The following is a 21,478-nucleotide window of genomic DNA, read 5'->3' on the forward strand; positions in this document are numbered from 1 at the left end:
TACAATACACTTAGCTTTTCACTCTTACTAACTCATGCACAATGTTTTAGTAGTAAACTCCATCTTGCATATTATGCTGACTTCCACCTTTAAGCTCTCAGGTTTTCAAATCTCATCTGGTGCAGTCCCCAACAATCAGTCTTTCCTTCTCATCCTGTCCAGCAAGTCTCTCCTGAGCCAGGGTTCAGAGTGACTTTTCTGAACCCTACTTCTTTTCCTAAACCTCTCCAGCCCTTTTCCTTCATTCCTCTTCCTTCCCCTTTCAACTCTTCTGCTATAAGAAGCCACTGGCTCCAAAAGCTTGGTGAATGGATACTTTTATCCATTCTATTACAATATTTTTACTACTTTACTACATATGTACAACAAGTAAAGTTTCATTATTTGCTAACCTTCCTGTTACTGTAGCTTTAATACTTTCCTAATTTATGGGTACTTTACAGTATTTAAGTAACTGGTATTTTTGTATGGTTTGTAATCTATATCTGTTAACACCTAAGGGCTGAGGATGACATGGCGGCTGGTCAATACCCTTGGGTCTTCATGGATTGTTTGGTTGGTATTTGTTTGTTTGTAACTTGTATGTAGATATGTCTGAAGATGAACAAAATATCTCAAAAACATGTCACTATATAATGAAATAATACATGAATATGATGACAGCAGTAACATCACAATACAAATAACGCCATGTGTGTCAAAAGAATTGTGTTTGTTTTCACAGAATTAAAAACTAAGTTAATAATCAGATACAATTTTCTACTGCTATCCCACTTATCCATAAAAGACAAAGCAAAATAGCACAGCAATGACATGATGGACTTCAATTGAGGAATCCCATGGTTTAAAAATTGGATACAAAATGCTCTTTCATGGAATTTTACTTACTTTCATGACAAATGTTTAGCCAGTTCTGACCTTAATCCCTGTGAAGCATCTCCAATAAATAACATCATTGCATTCTGCTCCAACTGTAAGTGGTTCATAATGACATGAGCTGTTGCGTCTTAATACAGGTCTAGAGAATATTCTGTTCTAAAAAGAATTTGACTATGTTTTCTTTTCTTACACAATTCTTTACATCTTTAACTTCTTTTTGCTCAATTTTAGTAATGTCAAGGTATTAAGTAAGTCACACAGAAATCAACACCCTCATCATAAAAAGACCTCCTGAAAGCTGTTCATTTGATAAACATGCCTAAAAAAAATAAAAAAAATCACCTCTCTATGTTATAAACCACAAATTTTACAGTTCAAGTTTGCAATTCATTTGAATTCTGATTAGTAAAAAGACATGAGCTGCTGCCTACAGCTGTAGAATATATTAATTTATGGACAGACAATATTTTTAAAATCCCTAGCTGACAACTGTTGTAGATAACACCCTGTGCCTCAGACCATCATTAATGAATATTTTATAGATTACTTGTATGGATACATTTTTAATATTGCCATTAGGTTACAAAAAAATGTCAATACTGACGTCAACAAATATACACAGTAAAAAATGAGTTTCACTTCGTGGAGAAGCCATTTTTTTTCCTTTTCTTCTTCTTGCTGTGCTTTATAAACTGAAAATTAAACAAATACAATTGCTTAAATAGTGCTGTTAGTGTTACACAACACAGTAGACAGAACAAATATTTTAACTGATGTGTGAACCATTAACATTAACATTCAGTTTCTTTAGCATTATACTTTTATTCACGCAGATTAGATTAGATTAGTACTTGTTCCATAGCTCATGAATTCGACACTTCGTAATGATGTGGAACATGTCAGGTTAATAAAAGGTGTCTATACAAGATATTACATTACACAAAATATTACGTGACACTTAATATTTTTAATTTTTTTGTTTTGTTTTTGTTTTTGTGGGCATTGGGGAAATTACCCACTTACTACATCCAAAAATTCATCTAATGAGTAGAGGGAGTTGACATTAAGAAATTCTTTTAATTTCCTTTTAAATGCTAAATGGCTATCTATAAGACTTTCAATGCTACTAGGTAAGTGCCCAGAGACTTTTGTGGCAGCATAATTTATCCCCTTCTGAGCCAAAGTTAGATTTAACCTTGAGTAGTGAAGATCATCCTTTCTCCTAGTGTTGTAGCCATGTACACTGCTATTACTTTTGAATTCATTTGGATTATGAATAACAAATTTCATAAGTGAAAAAAAAAATTATATATATACACTCCTGGAAATTGAAATAAGAACACCGTGAATTCATTGTCCCAGGAAGGGGAAACTTTATTGACACATTCCTGGGGTCAGATACATCACATGATCACACTGACAGAACCACAGGCACATAGACACAGGCAACAGAGCATGCACAATGTCGGCACTAGTACAGTGTATATCCACCTTTCGCAGCAATGCAGGCTGCTATTCTCCCATGGAGACGATCGTAGAGATGCTGGATGTAGTCCTGTGGAACGGCTTGCCATGCCATTTCCACCTGGCGCCTCAGTTGGACCAGCGTTCGTGCTGGACGTGCAGACCGCGTGAGACGACGCTTCATCCAGTCCCAAACATGCTCAATGGGGGACAGATCCGGAGATCTTGCTGGCCAGGGTAGTTGACTTACACCTTCTAGAGCACGTTGGGTGGCACGGGATACATGCGGACATGCATTGTCCTGTTGGAACAGCAAGTTCCCTTGCCGGTCTAGGAATGGTAGAACGATGGGTTCGATGACGGTTTGGATGTACCGTGCACTATTCAGTGTCCCCTCGATGATCACCAGTGATGTACGGCCAGTGTAGGAGATCGCTCCCCACACCATGATGCCGGGTGTTGGCCCTGTGTGCCTCGGTCGTATGCAGTCCTGATTGTGGCGCTCACCTGCACGGCGCCAAACACGCATACGACCATCATTGGCACCAAGGCAGAAGCGACTCTCATCGCTGAAGACGACACGTCTCCATTCGTCCCTCCATTCACGCCTGTCGCGACACCACTGGAGGCGGGCTGCACGATGTTGGGGCGTGAGCGGAAGACGGCCTAACGGTGTGCGGGACCGTAGCCCAGCTTCGTGGAGACAGTTGCAAATGGTCCTTGCTGATACCCCAGGAGCAACAGTGTCCCTAATTTGCTGGGAAGTGGCGGTGTGGTCCCCTACGGCACTGCGTAGGATCCTACGGTCTTGGCGTGCATCCGTGCGTCGCTGCGGTCCGGTCCCAGGTCGACGGGCACGTGCACCTTCCGCCGACCACTGGCGACAACATCGATGTACTGTGGAGACCTCACGCCCCACGTGTCGAGCAATTCGGCGGTACGTCCACCCGGCCTCCCGCATGCCCACTATACGCCCTCGCTCAAAGTCCGTCAACTGCACATACGGTTCACGTCCACGCTGTCGCGGCATGCTACCAGTGTTAAAGACTGCGATGGAGCTCCGTATGCCATGGCAAACTGGCTGACACTGACGGCGGCGGTGCACAAATGCTGCGCAGCTAGCGCCATTCGACGGCCAACACCGCGGTTCCTGGTGTGTCCGCTGTGCCGTGCGTGTGATCATTGCTTGTACAGCCCTCTCGCAGTGTCCGGAGCAAGTATGGTGGGTCTGACACACCGGTGTCAATGTGTTCTTTTTTCCATTTCCAGGAGTGTATATACACACACACACACACACACACACACACACACACACACTCTGGGCACTTACCTAATAGCATCGAAAGTTACAGATAGCCATATAGCATTTAAAAGGAAATTAAAAGAATTTCTTAATGTCAACTCCTTCTACTCATTAGATGAATTTTTGGATGTAGTAAGTGGGTAATTTCCCCAACCCCGACAAAAACAAAAACAAAACAAAAAAATTAATATCCTTTTGTCTTTCCCTCTTTCCTGATGAAGCAACCGTTTGTTGCGAAAGCTTGAATTTTGTGTGTATGTTTGTGTTTGTTTGTGTGTCTATCGACCTGCCAGTGCTTTTGTTTGGTAAGTCTCATCATCTTTGTTTAATAGAGGGAAACATTCCATGCGGGAAAATATATTTAAAAACAAAGATGATGTGACTTACCATACGAAAGTGCTGGGAGGTCAATAGAAACACAAACAGACACATACATACACACAAAATTCAAGCTTTCGCAACTGTTGCCTCATCAGGAAAGAGGGAAGGAGAGGGAAAGACGAAAGGAAGTGGGTTTTAAGGGAGAGGGTAAGGAGTCATTCCAATCCCGGGAGCGGAAAGACTTACTTTAGGGGGAAAAAAGGACGGGTATACACTCACACACACACACACACACATATCCATCCACACATATACAGACACAAGCAGACATATTTAAAGACAAAGAGTTTGGGCAGAGATGTCAGTCGAGGTGGAAGTGCAGAGGCAAAGATGTTGTTGAATGACAGGTGAGGTATGAGTGGCGGCAACTTGAAATTAGTGGAGATTGAGGCCTGGTGGATAACGGGAAGAGAGGATATATTGAAGAGCAAGTTCCCATCTCCGGAGTTCGGATAGGTTGGTGTTAGTGGGAAGTATCCAGATAACCTGGACGGTGTAACACTGTGCCAAGATGTGCTGGCCATGCACCAAGGCATGTTTAGCCACAGGGTGATCCTCATTACCAACAAACACTGTCTGCCTGTGTCCATTCATGCGAATGGACAGTTTGTTGCTGGTCATTCCCACATAGAATGCGTCACAGTGTAGGCAGGTCAGTTGGTAAATCACGTGGGTGCTTTCACACGTGGCTCTGCCTTTGATTGTGTACACCTTCCGGGTTACAGGACTGGAGTAGGTGGTGGTGGGAGGGTGCATGGGACAGGTTTTACACCGGGGGTGGTTACAAGGGTAGGAGCCAGAGGGTAGGGAAGGTGGTTTGGGGATTTCATAGGGATGAACTAACAGGTTATGAAGGTTAGGTGGAAGGCGGAAAGACACTCTTGGCGGAGTGAGGAGGATTTCATGAAGGATGGATCTCATTTCAGGGCAGGATTTGAGGAAGTCGTATCCCTGCTGGAGAGCCACATTCAGAGTCTGATCCAGTCCCGGAAAGTATCCTGTCACAAGTGGGGCACTTTTGTGTTTCTTCTGTGGGAGGTTCTGGGTTTGAGAGGATGAGGAAGTGGCTCTGGTTATTTGCTTCTGTACCAGGTCAGGAGGGTAGCTGCGGGATGCGAAAGCTGTTGTCAGGTTGTTGGTGTAATGGTTCAGGGATTCCGGACTGGAGCAGATTCGTTTGCCACGAAGACCTAGGCTGTAGGGAAGGGACTGTTTGATGTGGAATGGGTGGCAGCTGTCATAATGGAGGTACTGTTGCTTGTTGGTGGGTTTGATGTGGACGGACATGTGAAGCCGGCCATTGGACAGGTGGAGGTCAACATCAAGGAAAGTGGCATGGGATTTGGAGTAGGACCAGGTGAATCTGATGGAACCAAAGGAGTTGAGGTTGGAGAGGAAAATCTGGAGTTCTTCTTCACTGTGAGTCCAGATCATGAAGATGTCATCAATAAATCTGTACCAAACTTTGGGTTGGCAGGCTAGGGTAACCAAGAAGGCTTCCTCTAAGCGACCCATGAATAGGTTGGCGTACGAGGGGGCCATCCTGGTACCCATGGCTGTTCCCTTTAATTGTTGGTATGTCTGGCCTTCAAAAGTGAAGAAGTTGTGGGTCAGGATGAAGCTGGCTAAGGTAATGAGGAAAGAGGTTTTAGGTAGGGTGGCAGGTGATCGGCATGAAAGGAAGTGCTCCATCTCAGCGAGGCCCTGGACGTGCGGGATATTTGTGTATAAGGAAGTGGCATCAATGGTTACAAGGATGGTTTCCGGGGGTAACGGATTGGGTAAGGATTCCAGGCGTTTGAGAAAGTGGTTGGTGTCTTTGATGAAGGATGGGGGACTGCATGTAATGGGTTGAAGGTGTTGATCTACGTAGGCAGAGATACGTTCTGTGGGGGCTTGGTAACTAGCTACAATGGGGCGGCCGGGATGATTGGGTTTGTGAATTTTAGGAAGAAGGTAGAAGGTAGGGGTGCGGGGTGTCAGTGGGGTCAGGAGGTTGATGAAGTCAGGTGAAAGGTTTTGTAGGGGGCCCAAGGTTCTGATGATTCCTTGAAGCTCCGCCTGGACATCAGGAATAGGATTACCTTGGCAAACTTTGTATGTGGTGTTGTCTGAAAGCTGACGCAGTCCCTCAGCCACATACTCCCGACGATCAAGTACCACGGTCGTGGAACCCTTGTCCGCCGGAAGGATGACGATGGACCGGTCAGCCTTCAGATCACGGATAGCCTGGGCTTCAGCAGTGGTGATGTTGGGAGTAGGATTAAGGTTTTTTAAGAAGGATTGAGAGGCAAGGCTGGAAGTCAGATATTCCTGGAAGGTTTGGAGAGGGTGATTTTGAGGAAGAGGAGGTGGGTCCCGCTGTGACGGAGGACGGAACTGTTCCAGGCAGGGTTCAATTTGGATAGTTTCTTGGGGAGTTGGATCATTAGGAGTAGGATTAGGATCATTTTTCTTCGTGGCAAAGTGATACTTCCAGCAGAGAGTACGAGTGTAGGACAGTAAATCTTTGACGAGGGCTGTTTGGTTGAATCTGGGAGTGGGGCTGAAGGTGAGGCCTTTGGATAGGACAGAGGTTTCGGATTGGGAGAGAGGTTTGGAGGAAAGGTTAACTACTGAATTAGGGTGTTGTGGTTCTGGATTGTGTTGATTGGAATTTTGAGGTTTTGGAGGGAGTGGAGCTGGAAGTGGGAGGTTGAGTAGATGGGAGAGACTGGGTTTGTGTGCAATGAGAGGAGGTTGAGGTTTGCTGGAAAGGTTGTGAAGGGTGAGTGAGCTGCCTTTCCGGAGGTGGGAAACCAGGAGATTGGATAGTTTTTTGAGGTGAAGGGTGGCATGCTGTTCTAATTTGCGGTTGGCCTCTCCTTCCCTCATTCCTGATGAGGCAACAGTTTGTTGCGAAAGCTTGAATTTTGTGTGTATGTTTGTGTTTGTTTGTGTGTCTATCGACGTGCCAGCACTTTCGTTTGGTAAGTCATATCATCTTTGTTTCTAGATATATTTTCCCATGTGGAAAATATATATATATATATATATATATATATATATATATATATATATATATATATATACACAAAGATGATGTGACTTACCAAACGAAAGCGCTGGCACGTCGATAGACACACAAACACAAACATACACACAAAATTCAAGCTTTCGCAACAAACTGTTGCCTCAGCAGGAAAGAGGGAAGGAGAGGGAAAGACGAAAGGATGTGGGTTTTAAGGGAGAGGGTAAGGAGTCATTCCAATCCCGGGAGCGGAAAGACTTACCTTAGGGGGAAAAAAGGACAGGTATACAGTCGCACACACACTCATATCTATCCGCACATACACAAGCAGATATTTGTAAAGGCAAGGCAAGGCTGAGCATCATCATCAGAAAGCCCAATCTCAACAGGACAAGAATTTATGTTTTTAAACCTATCTTGGTCTATAAAAATGTTATCTATCAATGTGCTGATGTCCTTTACTACCCGAGTAGGAAAATTAATGACAGATGTCAAACTGAAAGAACCAAGCAAGACTCCCAGGTCATTCTTCCTATTACACTCTTTCAGTGAATCAACACTGAAGTCCCCACAAATAACAATTTGCTTTCCCCTATCTGACAGATAGCACAACAAGGCATCCAAGTTTTCCAGAAATAAATGAAAGTTTCCTGAAGGGGACCTATATACTGTTACTATTATAAAAGAACCCTCCTTCAGTTTAAGTTGACAGGCACATGCTTCTATATGTTGCTCTAGACAAAACTTTTTTGTAACTAAGCTTTCTACACAGTGATAACTTTTGACATATATGGCAACTCCTCCTCTCACCTTATTCTCTCTACTCATATGTGCAGCTGGTTTATAACCACTGATATTTACCTTTTCCATATCAGACACAATGTGATGCTCAGACAGGCATAGTATATCTATTACATTATCAGATTCAATGTCATCTAAACAAACCAGGAGCTCATCTACTTTATTCTTCAATCCCGGAATATTTTGGTGAAAAATGGTAACATTATTTTTTACTTTACTTTTGTGAGAATCTACTTTTTTTCTTTAATCCACCAATATTTTGGTTAAATATGGTAACATTATTATTTACTTTCCTGCTGTGAGAATTTTGTGAGTTTTGGACCTCTTTAGCACCTGCCTGTCTGAACTTCTCATTGGACACTGATATTAGTCTAAAAAAGAGGTACATCCATGAGTACTAGTGTCCCCTCTTACGGATTTTGCAAACAACCCTGCCAGTTTACCCTTCCCTTTCCTATTGAGGTGTAGGCCATGCCTTGTGAAATCCCACCTATCAATAGCCTCGACAGGAACCAATCCAATGTCTGACAGTGTGGCTGCCCTATGCAACTGATCCAACTCCTTATTTACCCTCCTGATAGAGCAGTTCAACTGGGGCTGATCATGCTGCACGAAAGCAGGCACCAGCCCATCATTGGTACGGGTCATTGCAGAGGCTATTTTCACCAGGTCACACTCAATACTGTAGCCCTGATCCCTATCAATACTGTTTCCCACTCCATCCACTATCATCACATGATCCTGCTTTGTGAAACCCTTGCACAAGGAACCTATATCCTCTACTACCTGGCTAAGACTTGCACTTGGCTTGAAAAAGCTTGTGACCTGGTACCTGTCACCTAATTTTTCCTGCAAAATCTGGCCCACACCTCTTCCATGGCTGCTACCTAACAACAGAACTTTCCTCTAACTTTCTACTTTTTTTGAACCAGTTGGTTTCCTAGTGAGATTCTGTTGCATCTTAACTACATCTACTTCTACTGGAGCCTCGTCCTTACTTAACTGTGCTTCACTTTATTGACTGCTTCACAGCCTGCATCATCTAGACTTTTACTACCAACACCAGCTTTTCCAGATTGCGCAGCTGGGATCTCTCACTAAAATATATCCTATGTTCCTGTAACCTCTGGGCCTGAATCTTTGCTAGTACCTGTCCTTCACCTACTTATCCCCTTCCCTGCTCCCACTCCAGCACTACATAGCCTTCTATTCCACCAATGCACCCACTAGTCTTTTTTTCCTCCTCTACCTCTCTCCTCCTTAACCCCCCCCCCCCCCCCCTCCCACCCCATCTACATACTGTTTATCCTGTCAGGTGCAGTTGCTATATAGGCAGTTGGGTACACAATCTGGCCTCAGAGGCTAGAGACAGCAGTCACATGTGTGAGTCATGCTTGTGTGAATGTGTTTCCTACATGAAAATATGGCCTTTTAGCCAAAAGTTCAAATTTACAGCAGTCTTTTTGTTGTGTCAGTCTGCGACTCAATGCCTTCTCTACATGGTGTATACATCATTTGCAATTTTTATTATCAGTACCATCATGCCTAAGCACATGATATTCCAGAGCAGCTTATGTTGTCAGGTGGACATGATTTTATGAATTAAACATACATAAAAGTTTGGCTAATTTAGTATTTTTTTAATTTCTACTGCATCACTTGGTATTATTTTGCACAACTGTACTAATGGGTAAAAAGTAAGTGAAAATAAAGCAGAATCAGTTTCATGATGAGGTGTCACTGTCCAAATCACATTCAAGTTTTTAAATAATGAATACTTTCATTTCGGTGCAGAGAGTAGAGGGTGTTTGATCAAAAAATCAAACTGTATTGCAGATGCATTATGGTTGCCTCTATTGACATGATGACTCTATAGTACCTACGGCAGGCGATATTTGAAGCATGCCTAACAGATAGCTGACAATGAGACAATGTTGTCTTGAAATCAATTCTACTTACACGAGATACACATTAAAATAAAACAAAACAAAATACAGCTGTAATTAAACAGACTTTCATTGGAGTATACAAAAAACAATTGAAAGTCTTATGGATATTTGGGATGCAGCCAACTCCATGAAAATACCTAAAATATGTTCAACAGGTGTACTGTCAGACAGGCAGCCTATCAAAGTAATGAAACTCTTCATTATTTGAAAGTAGGCTTATAGACTCATCACCACATCTGATCAGTCACTTTATAACTACAGGGTGACATGCAGGATTGCCTGAAAGAGCCAGTTTATTGAGGTTTAAAATCTACATGATGCAGCAGTTACCATTCATATGTCCCTCAATAGATGGTAGACAATATCTCATGGTTATACAGTGGCCACCCACACCATCCCACTTGTCATCTGTCTATTATGCCAGGATGCCAGATAGCAAGTTGTCATATTAGCATCTAACATGTATATGAATGTCACTCAGTACACTAATGACAGTATTCACATGCCCATTGCAGTGTGAGGAATTAGTGGTTTCTGGACAATGGGAGATAACATAATGGCCTGCAGCCCAGCAGTCTGACTTAACCAAATGCCATCAAACAAACTGTCACCACAGACAGGTTCACACATCTTTGCAATGCTCCACCATCAAACCAACACCGTGAAAAAAGATGCAGTGTCTGTAATGGCCATGTAGACAAGATGACAATAATTTCTTCCTATGGTCACATTGTATGGCCCACTAAATGTGCTTTTTGTGTGTAACCCTCTTTTATCCACTATTTCCAAATATACATCAGTGCCATAAAAGAACATGTCATGGTATGCCAAATCCATTTCTCAGAGACCTATCATTATGTCTCTTTCAGTCTTACTCCCAAGTTAAAATTTCACCCCTTTATGTTAACAAGTCACACTGGCACTAGTTTTCACATTTTCACTTTGGCAATCTTCACTGACTTAAACTCAGTGTTCCTAAATATTTCTACACAATGAGTGGAATGCCTGTGCGCCTTCCACAATCAGGCATTTGATTTAATGTGGTGCAGTGGCAGACTAGATAAGTGTCGGATTACAAATCCAGAGCTCTGGGGTTCAGTCCTTCAACTGTTGGTATGGATTTTTTTTCTGTACTTCTTTCACCTCTGGAAATGATTTTTAACATGAAAAATGCCAAGTTGCACTGTGTTCTGGAGCCCATATTAAATTGTAGGTCACATGCAGCTGGCTGGGTACAGTTCACATCTCAGGAGGAGGAAAGGGCTTACAGTCTCCAGTAGGACAATATGGTGTACAATGCCAACACAGAGTTGAGGATAGCTTTACTATACTGTAATTTAAGGATATTCTTGTCTGTAACATACCTGAGCAGTTCTTGAAAATTATGTCAGGTGTAGCTGTATAAGTCATGTGACATTTCAGCTGCAGTTGCACTGCATCTACATCTACATACATACTCTACAAGCTGCCACATAGTGCATGGGAGAGGATACCCTGTACCACTACTAATCATTTCCTTTCCTGTTCTACTCGCAAATAGAGAAAGGAAAACACAACTGTCTATATGTTTCCGTACAAGCCCTAATTTCTCTTATCTTCATGGTCCTTACACAAATGTACGTTGGCAGCACTAGAATCAGTCTGCAATCAATTTCAAATGCCAGTTCTCTAAATTTTTTCATAGCATTTCATGAAAAGAACACTGTCTTCTCCCCAGGGATTCTCACTTCAGTTCACAAAGCATCTTTGCAACACTTGAATGTTGACTGAACCCACTGGTAACAACTCTAGTAGCCCGCTTTGAATTGCATTGATTTCTTTCTTTAATCTGACCAGGTGAGGATGCGAAACACTCTAGCAGTACTCAAGAACGGCTCACACTAGGGTTCTATATGGAATTTCCTTTACAGATGAACCATACTTCCTTAAAATTCTCCCAACAAGCTGAAGTTGAGTATTCACCTTCCCTACTACTGTCCTCACATGGTTATTTCACTTCATATTGCCATTCAGAGCAAGCTGTCATTCATAACATCAGCTAGAAATTTTGTTTAAGTTATCTTGTACCCTCCTACAGTCACTCAAAGATGATACCTTCCTGTCTACCACAGCATTGTCAACAAACAACAGCTGCAGACTCTGCTCACCCTGTCCACCACCCCACCATCAAGGGTAATGTACTGGTGTCTGTTATTTAAAAAGTTTTTAAGCTGCTCACATACCTGAGAACCTATTTGATATTCTTGTACATTTGTTAACAGTCTGCAATTGGCATCATATCAAAAACTTTCAGGAAATCTAGGAATACGGAATCTGCCTGTGTCCCTTCATCCATGGGTCACAGGGTATTGTGTGAGAAAATGGCAATCAGAGTTTCACATGAATGATGCTTTCTAAATCCATGCTGACTTGTGGACAGAAGATTTTCTCTCTCAAGGACATTTATTATATTCAGACTGAGAATATATTCAAGAATTATGGAGCAAACTGATGTTAAGAATATCGGTGTGTAATTTCATATTTCATGGGTCTTTTCTTTTACCCTTATTATATATATGGAATCACCTGCACTTTTCTCCAATCAGTTGAGATTTTTAACTGAGCAAATGATTCACGATAAATGCAACGTAAGTAAGGGGCCAATGCCATAGTCTCTTGAAAACTGAAGTGGGGTTCTAACTAGACCTGGCAAATTTATTTGTTTTCAACTCTTTTCAGTTGCTTCCCTACATGAGGGATGCCTATTACTAAGCCCTTCATACAGGAGTCCTGCATGAATGATATCTTAAGTGTGAAATTTAAAACTCCAGCTTTTATTTTGCTGTCTTCTATTGCCACATCAGACTGGTCAATGAGAGACTGGATAGAAGTCTTCGGCCCACTTCGTGATTTTACATAGGACCAGGATTTTCTTGAGTTCTTGGAAAGATCTTTTGCTAAGATATGATAGTGGTGGTTGTTGTATGCTGTTCTCGTTGATCTTTTCACAGATGCATGAATTTCTGTTAACTTTTGGCTGTTGTCATTTGCATATTCTCTTTTGAATTGAGAGTGCAACAGTCTCTGCTTCCTTGGCATTTTCCGAGTTCTGTGATAAAACCAAGATGAGTCTTTTCCATCATTAATCTAATTCTCAGCACATACTTCTCCAAAGCACAATTAATAATCCCTTTAAACTTTTCCCATAATTCCTCTGTGCCCATTACATAGGAACTGAATGATGCCCATTCACTGTCTAAGTGGGATGCTAACAACTGCTTATCCACTCTTTTTACCAAAAATATGCTCCTAGCTTATTTGATGGATTTATGAACTTTAGTAACGATCATCACTATGATGACATCATGATCACTAACCCCTGTCTTTACGCTGACAACCTCTATAAGATCAGGCATGCTTCTAACTACAAGGTCTAAAATATTTCCATAGCATGTGGCCTGTCAAACTAGCTGCTCATGACAGTTTTCAGAAAACATGTTCAAAAGTACTTTACAAGAGTGCCTGTCTGTAGCACCTGCAATGAATCGAAAGATGTTCCAGTCTACACTTGGTAGGTTAAAGTCACCTCCAACTAACACGGCATGATCTGGGTGTTTCTGCACTACTGAGCTAAGACTAATTTTGAATGATTCTAAAACTCTCATGGCAGAATCAGGTATTCAACAAAAACATCTGATGATTAATGTGAGTTCACCTAGACCTATTACTAGGTCATACTCGATTTCAACCTGGATACACTAAATATTTTTGTCGACTGCAATGAACATTCTCCATCCAACAGCACCTAACCTTTCTTTTTGGTATACATTCTACGCCTTGCTAAATATTTTGGAGCTTTATTCTTTGGGTTGTAGTGTCTTGATTCCGAGAATAGCTTGAGGGTGACAACTTTCCTGGAGGGCAATAAATTCAAGAAGTTCACTATACATACTTCGGTAATTTATTATTAAAATTTGATAGTCAAAGTGGCTTTATTTACATGAGGTCTGATTTCCCTCTCTGCATATCTATTGCCAAGCATTCATTAGAGACCACAAACTACCGCCTAGCCTTAAAAAAAAAAAAATCATTTGCACTCAACAAGTATTCTACTAACCAAATAGCTGCCACCTTTGTGTAGTGCCCTCCTGACCTATCAAAGGGAGCCAAACAATTCTCTGCCCCAAAACCCATGTCCAGAAATTTGCAGCCAAGACTATCAAAGAATTGACAGAGCCATTGGTTGAGATGACCCTTGCTTGGCTCCAAACCAAAGGATCTATATCAATTCTGAGAACGATGTTGCAAATTGTGAGATCGTCCTGCACTGTGTGATTGAGGTCAGCAGTCTTCATCATCTTCGCTAGCCACTCATATGAACTGAGGATGGCCTTAGATCCAAGTGACAGATGTTGGTGCTGGTGACGGGAGCCACAACTTGCGAATGACGGCGCCACGCACGCTTGATAGCTGCAGCAAGGCCTCTTCCATATCTCAGTTGAGGCCCACTGGTAGACATACTGAGTCACATTGGTTTCCTTTCTGACCCTGGACGCTATTTCCATATGGGGCTGCATAACGTGCCTAGCATTGGAGCTTCTGATAACTAGCGAACCCCTCCCTCTGTGTGCCTGCTCAAACCCTGCTGAAGGAGCAGCTATGTGTCCAGTCACAGGGTGAACGGGCAAGGTGAGCCTCCGCATTGACTCTCTGCCTCGAGTGAAAACACGTTACCACCAGCCACGCGCCCTATGGTGAAGGTAGATCCCGTGTGGGGTACACTGGAAGATGCCTCGGCAGCAGAGCCCAAGGGCATATCTTGCACTATTATCAGTCATCAGATGCACTTGAAAATTCTTTGGGGGGCAGAGAGCTGGTTACACTGGTAAAAATTAGGCACCTTCTTTACAATTTCACTGGAAGAAGACCAGTACACCACCTGTATAAGACACATTCTGATTATGTTTTTAATTCTCTTGCCTCATCATGGCATAAATATGAGATAACTCTACATAGACTATTCAGTGTGGCCTTATCTGACTTGTGCAAAACATATGTCAATATGCAGAAGCTCTGTGCTCTTTCCCAGTTAGGAGTTAAATATCTTACCTCAATAGGGCAGGCCTCCCCATTTTATGGAGATATGTTTACAATTAATATTTCTACTTCTCATACAGTTAACAGTATTCTTCAGTCCTTGAGTTTACAGACGGTTAATTTTCAGTATGAATGTATAATAAGGTACGTGCAGTTCTTTCTTCGCATGTGAGGGTAGCTTTTTGATAATCTTTGAACCACAGTACAGAGCCCACTCTTAAACTTAAACAAGGGGACAAGTCTACAAGTTTATTTTTCTGTCTTGTATTGTGTTTGTATGAATCACACCATGTTTGAAACCATCATGTCAATCACAGCTTATAGTCCTTCCATCACTTTCCCGTATTTTAATAACCAAATAAAACTATTTTACCATGCATGCCTTGCTGCCATTCTTCTCCAGATGAATAAATTGCTTCAATTACAGAACAGTGAGTTATACATTCAGTTAACTGACTACTCTAATTTCACTTGCCAGCACAAATATAATAATACCAGGTGATTATAATTAAAGTGGATATACTCAAGGAGATCTAGTGCAGACTGTAATCATTGTATGGCAAAAAACTTGGTAGATATGCCAATGCATTAAGACAGACTGATTTATGCTTGAACAAAATTGGTTCCAAGTTTGGTCACTAGATGCAAATCTGGTGCTATACAGCATCTTGTCAATGTCTCCAGTTCTCATATTGAACAACCTGTGTTTAAGTGCTGATTAATTATAAAACAACATAATGCCTTTCCCACTTGTTTGACCTTTTCTTCCCATATCCCACTCCCCACCCATTACATATGGAAACATTACTACACGTCTTTCTTGTGCTCACAGTGCCAGATTTGCATCTGATGGCCAAAATTGTACTTAATTTTTCTCCAGTATAAATCAGTTCCACGTTAACACATTAGAAATCTACCAAGTTTCACTGCCATGTTTTAATTACAGCCCACAATGGATCTGAAGAGCTGCACTTTAGTTATAACTACCCAGTAGAATGGACAGATGATTTTAAATATCATTTTTACATTTCTCTAGTACTACAAAACACTAAATAAAAGCATATGATCAATTTTATTTTATGTAAAGAACATTTTGATCCACTAACCTGCATTGTGTTTTCAAGTGTAACAGGTTGATAATTTTTTGATAAGTTTCTTACAGCTGTACAATATGCATTATACACAGTGTGATGGCTGTTAATCAAATATTGTGTTATATTGACTTGTTCCATTAAACTTTTATCCAGGAAGCTAACTGCAGGATCAGGATCCTTCTTGATGGGACCTACGGAACATGATGAATGAATGAAAAAATGAACTGTTCATGTTTCCAGTACCTACAATGGTTTAGAATGAAAAAAGCTATATAGCAAATAATATTATGTTATTTACTATGAAACCTAACTGATGAAGTGACTGTAACCAAATAATGGCAGAAAAAAGTTCTTACCAAATGGCTTTGGACTAATAACAAACAAAACAAATATTAATAAGTGCAAGAATGTTTGATAACAGATCTGCTGCTAGAAAGGAAAGGGTTGAATGAGATCAATAATTAGACTGGAACATTGTCCGAGACCTTGAATGAAATGAGAAACAGTAAGAGAAGGCAAAACTGAATACAGTCAATGAAGAACCTGAATTTCTTGTCAATAATAACCTGAGAGAAATGTTGTCAACATGTTAGATACAACTTTTTCAAAAAGGTACGAACTCTGGTCGCTTTTACTCAAAGATATTTTTTTTTCACGAAGGTGTGGACTCAACCTATGAAAAAGTGTAACAAACTTTACTACCTTGCAGACTGGAAACATACAGATATTTATTAATGTTTCATTTGTAGTCATGTGGAAAGGAAGAGCACTAGTGTCCAGATTGGTTTTGCTTGGCTAAACTATAACATAAAATACTGGAAGCAGTAAAATAAATGAAAGACTGTGCATAAAACATTAAATATTATTGCTACAAAGCACATTTTATTAACTTTTAACAGTTCAGTATCTCCACTGGGGTGTCTAGGAAAGGGAGTACTTCCATATTTCCATAGGAACTGTTGGGCTATAAATTTTCGTGCCTTTTCATTTGGACCAACAAACTTCTACATCAAGTTTTATTAAAATGAAAGACGGTAAACATGGCCAGTTGACATGGAAGAACCCTCTTAATGTCATTTCTATCACTGACAAACCTGACTCCTACTTTACACACACACACACACACACACACACACACACACACACACACACACAGTGATGTCACCACTCACCAAACTTAATTGTGGTGTACCTTCCAACCAAATGACCTGGATAATAATATAGTAATTTCATTTTTAATACATCACAAATACTATAAAAACATTTCCATTAATATATTGAGTATTATTTACTATTATCTGAGTAAGGAAACAATTTCAAAACATGATTCTCTAAATTCTAGTGTGAGAACCAAAGCAAAATCACATATTGCTAGCTCTAATGGGAAGAGAGGGTGGAATATACTGATCTTCCCAGTAAAAAATGCCATAGTTGCGAGTGTCTTGTGCTTGGGTGTGTTACTGCGATTTTGAAGCTGACCGCAGAATGATTTTATTGCCACCATTACACATTTCACATAAGGTAAACAAAGATAAGAGAAATTAGGGCTCATATGGAAGCACACAGTCAGTCATTTTTTCCTCACTCTACTTGCAAGTGGAAGAGAAAAGGAAATGAATAACAATAGTAGAAGGTACCATCCCCTCCCCCCTCCCCCCCTGCCATGCACCATACGATGGCTTGTGGAGTAGGTATGTAGATGCAGGTGTACAATGACAAAGCCATGAGCAGATCCACTGTTATTCTGAGTACTTTGTTGTGTCTGGTGATTTAAGCTGTTTAATGCTATAGGTTGCTGCCATCTGTTATCATCCAAATCCTATCATACAATTTAAGATAAATTTCTTAGTGTTGATTATTTGGACTAGCACTCAAATGCCAAGGCACAAATTCCACACCAATACAATGTGTTCTATTTCACCATCATATCTCCAGGTAAATGTTACAGCTAATAACAAGTCTGTCCCCAAGCTCATGGATTAGAGGCAGCATATTCATGGTATATTGTTTTGTTTGTGACCAGTAGCTTTGGACACTCATTAACTTCATTTGGCTTCTGATCTGCTCTGAAAGGAGTTTGCAGTTTCAAAACAGTTGTTTAACTTAGAGATAATCTCCAAACAAAACAGCTTCACAGATCCTTTCAGTTGTTTACATAAATGATTTTTTAAAATATAATTTTAAGGAAAAGCTAAGCTAAAAGAAGGGCTCTGTAGCAGACAACATTCCCTCAGAACTGTTGATATCCTTGAGCCAACCAGCCATGACTAAACTATTCCACCTGGTGTGCAAGATATGTGAGATGGGGGAAATGCCCTTAGACATAAAGAAGAATATAGTGATTCAGCTCCAGAGAAAGCAGGTGCTGACAGGTGTGAATATTACCAAACTCTCTGTTTAATAAATCATGGTTGCAAAATACTGACACAAATTATTTATGGAAGAATGAAAAAACTGGTAGAAGCGGATGTTGGGGAAGTGGAGTTTGGGTTGCAGAGAAATATTGAAACATGTGAGGTAGTACTGACATACAACTTATCTTAGAAGTTAAGTTAAGGGCCTACATTTATAGCATATTTAGAATACACTCTCTAAATTTCTATCAGTAGCCCATGATCTTGTGATTAGCATTGCTGACTCTTCAGTCATGGGGGCCAGGTTCAATTCCCAGCCAGATTGAGAATTTTCTCTGCTCGAGACTGGGCGCATGTGTTGTGCTCATCACCAGTAATCATTATTGACATGCAAGTCGTTGAAGTGGTGTAGGTTTCAAAACCAACATTCAGTTTATTGGCCATGTTGATCTGAATACAGACAGGTACATCAATTACATTAACCACACAAACTTACACAGAAACTCACAAATTTTGCATCTTGGTTATGAGACTAGAACAAATTAATTTGAATGCTCTGAATGAAGGAGCATTAATGAATAAAGAACAGAGAGACATATTTTTATCAAGAAAACAATTACATAACTTTGCAAGCACTTCAGTGTATGATTATGAATGTGTGCTAGAAAAATCAGACTCAGAATTTTGCTCCTGTAAAAATGTGTAAGTAAAGGGATAATGGGCTTTAAATGCAAGTCTACTTACACTATAGAAGTGCGAGTGCTGATCCAAAATTAAGGATATGGTTTTGCACGAAATGTAAAGGCAAGAAATTAGCCCTGACTCTGAATGGAAAGAACTACATTGGCACAGTTATCTCAGTTTTAATAGACAAGAAATCACTAGTAATACAAAGGTTACTTAAGCATGATCAAATGAGTGAATTAATTATAATTAAGTGTATTAGTGAAACCAAGTGCCAAGAAAATAGAGACGTGACTCTTACTCACGAAAGTGAATGCATGAGGTACTGTAAAAAATATTTGAAAACAGCAAAAACTGGTATGATATGTAGCCAATGCAACCACATTTTTATTTTTGGTGGGCTAAGATGGATTCTTCAGTGAAAAATAATTTAAATTACATTCAGCAGTGGAAAAGCGAGTCAAGCAGATCTTGTTCAGATACTGGTAAATGGTTTGCACCTCGTCGCACTGTGGAGGTCAATTCCGTAACCAGGCGTGTGTCTTATATTCCACTGAAAAACAGTTATGATGTCCTCAGTGATATAAAGCCACAAAAACAAGGTACAGCAAACTACCTCCAAAAAAACAGTGACACAGTGATTATTAATGAAGAAACATAAAAGCAACATGATGTCTCATGAGTTTTACGAGACAATGACACATGATTTCAATATTATCAGAAAGCAAAACAACAGAAAAAACTTATAGTTCTTGGTGATAACCCTGGACATGACCTGTCTATTCACACAAATGTAAAAAATACTGTGAATGCAATGCGATTCATCAAGCCAGATGTGTTGATTGCTGAAGTTAGTAAACATGTATGGATTTTATTGTCTTGTCTGGTGGCTTAAACGACATTTACGCGAAATAGAATGCATACTGCCTGTTCAGAATTAAAGAAATATCTCAGTTTCCCAACACACTCCAATGCACTACTATTTAACATTCCACACAGATATGATCTACATCAGTGGTCCTGCATAAACCAGGAAATTAATCAAACAAACAAAAAATATGAGAGAATATGCAAACACTTTAAAAATGTGTCTATTATGGATGTAAATAGGGTAGGCCATGGATTCCATACAATACATGGGTTACATCTAAATGAGCTAGGGGAGAATTTGCTAGCAAAAAAAGGACAAACAAAATGATCATTTTCAACACAACCCATCAATCAATGCTTCTACATCCCATTTTTTAGAATAAACCACTGCTGGACTACACCACAAAAAACCCAATGTGTTACAGGTAAAGAGGCCCAAACAAAAGCTAGAAAATACAAAGAAGAGAATGTACCTCAATGTACTAAAAATGAAACAATTCTGTTTCACATCAATGTGCAATCACTCAGGGGTAAACTCAATGAATTACAATACTGGATTGAACAATAAGCTGCTGCATACCCTGTGTTAATGAACATTGGTTAAATAGTTCACCTATGGCACTGTATGTCCCATCTGGATACCCACAGATCACCAGTTATTGCAGAACAAATATTGCACATTGTTGGGTATCAGTCTATGATACAAACAGTCTACATATAAAGCATTCAGTTATAGATGTTAATAGTCTGTGTCTAAAAGGTATATCTGAAGAAGCAGCAGCAGTGGTACTACACACACAAAAATTGTAATTGCATCACTCTATCATACACAATGAAGTGATGAAAAAACATTTATAGATAAACTCAATATGGTAATACTATTAGTTTCACAATGCAGACATCACAAACTTCCCACAGTCAGTGACATTAACATAGCCATAAGAGAAAAAAGGAAGTATGTATTTCACTTAGTAAATACGATAAAGTCACTTAATCTCTACTGCATCAATGAACAACCCATGAGGTTAGAAGTATACTTAGACAATATAATGACTCATAAACAGAGACTATGCAGAATGCAGTGTGGTTAAATCAGGACTATCTGATCATGAGAGACTATTTCTACAAATAAGATAATAACTCTCTGAATGTACTAAAAGTTTTGTAATGTACAGAGTACTAAATAAAAGTATCAAACATAAGATAAAGGAACTAAACTCAGTGGACTGGTCCTATAAATTGACCACTGAGAGAACTATTGATGACTGCACTGCTTTGTTTCTAGACATTGTTCAAAGAATATTAAAGAGCAATTGTCCCACCATCTATAAGAAAGATCTTAATAACACTAAATGCAGACCACAAAACACTAAAACATAGTGTAGACAGTTGTTGTTGTGGACTTCAGTCCAAAGACTGGTTTGATGCAACTCTCCCTGCTACTCTATTATCTGCAAACCTCTTCATCTTCAAGTAACTACTGCAACCTACATCCCCCTGAATCTGCTTACTGTTTTCATTTCTTGGTCTCCCTCTACGATTTTTACTCCCCATGCTTCCCTCCAGTACTAAACTGGTGATCCCTTGATGCCCTAAAATGTGTCCTACCAACT

General features: G+C 40.3%; 1 protein-coding gene across 1 annotated transcript in view; it reads right to left on the reverse strand.

Moving 5' to 3' along the window:
* Positions 1-809: 809 nt before the first annotated feature.
* The window catches only part of LOC124606376, a 28,181-nt gene continuing 7,512 nt past the window's right edge, over positions 810-21,478 (reverse strand). The window contains exons 2-3 of the mRNA XM_047138362.1: positions 15,970-16,148; positions 810-1,571 (exon numbers count right to left, since the gene is read on the reverse strand). Of these exons, the coding sequence (XP_046994318.1) occupies positions 1,515-1,571; positions 15,970-16,148 (236 nt within the window). The 3' untranslated portion in view covers positions 810-1,514. The remainder of the gene's footprint in view (positions 1,572-15,969; positions 16,149-21,478) is intronic.

Source organism: Schistocerca americana, chromosome 1 (genome assembly GCF_021461395.2).
Source record: "Schistocerca americana isolate TAMUIC-IGC-003095 chromosome 1, iqSchAmer2.1, whole genome shotgun sequence".
Taxonomy (NCBI): domain Eukaryota; kingdom Metazoa; phylum Arthropoda; class Insecta; order Orthoptera; family Acrididae; genus Schistocerca; species Schistocerca americana.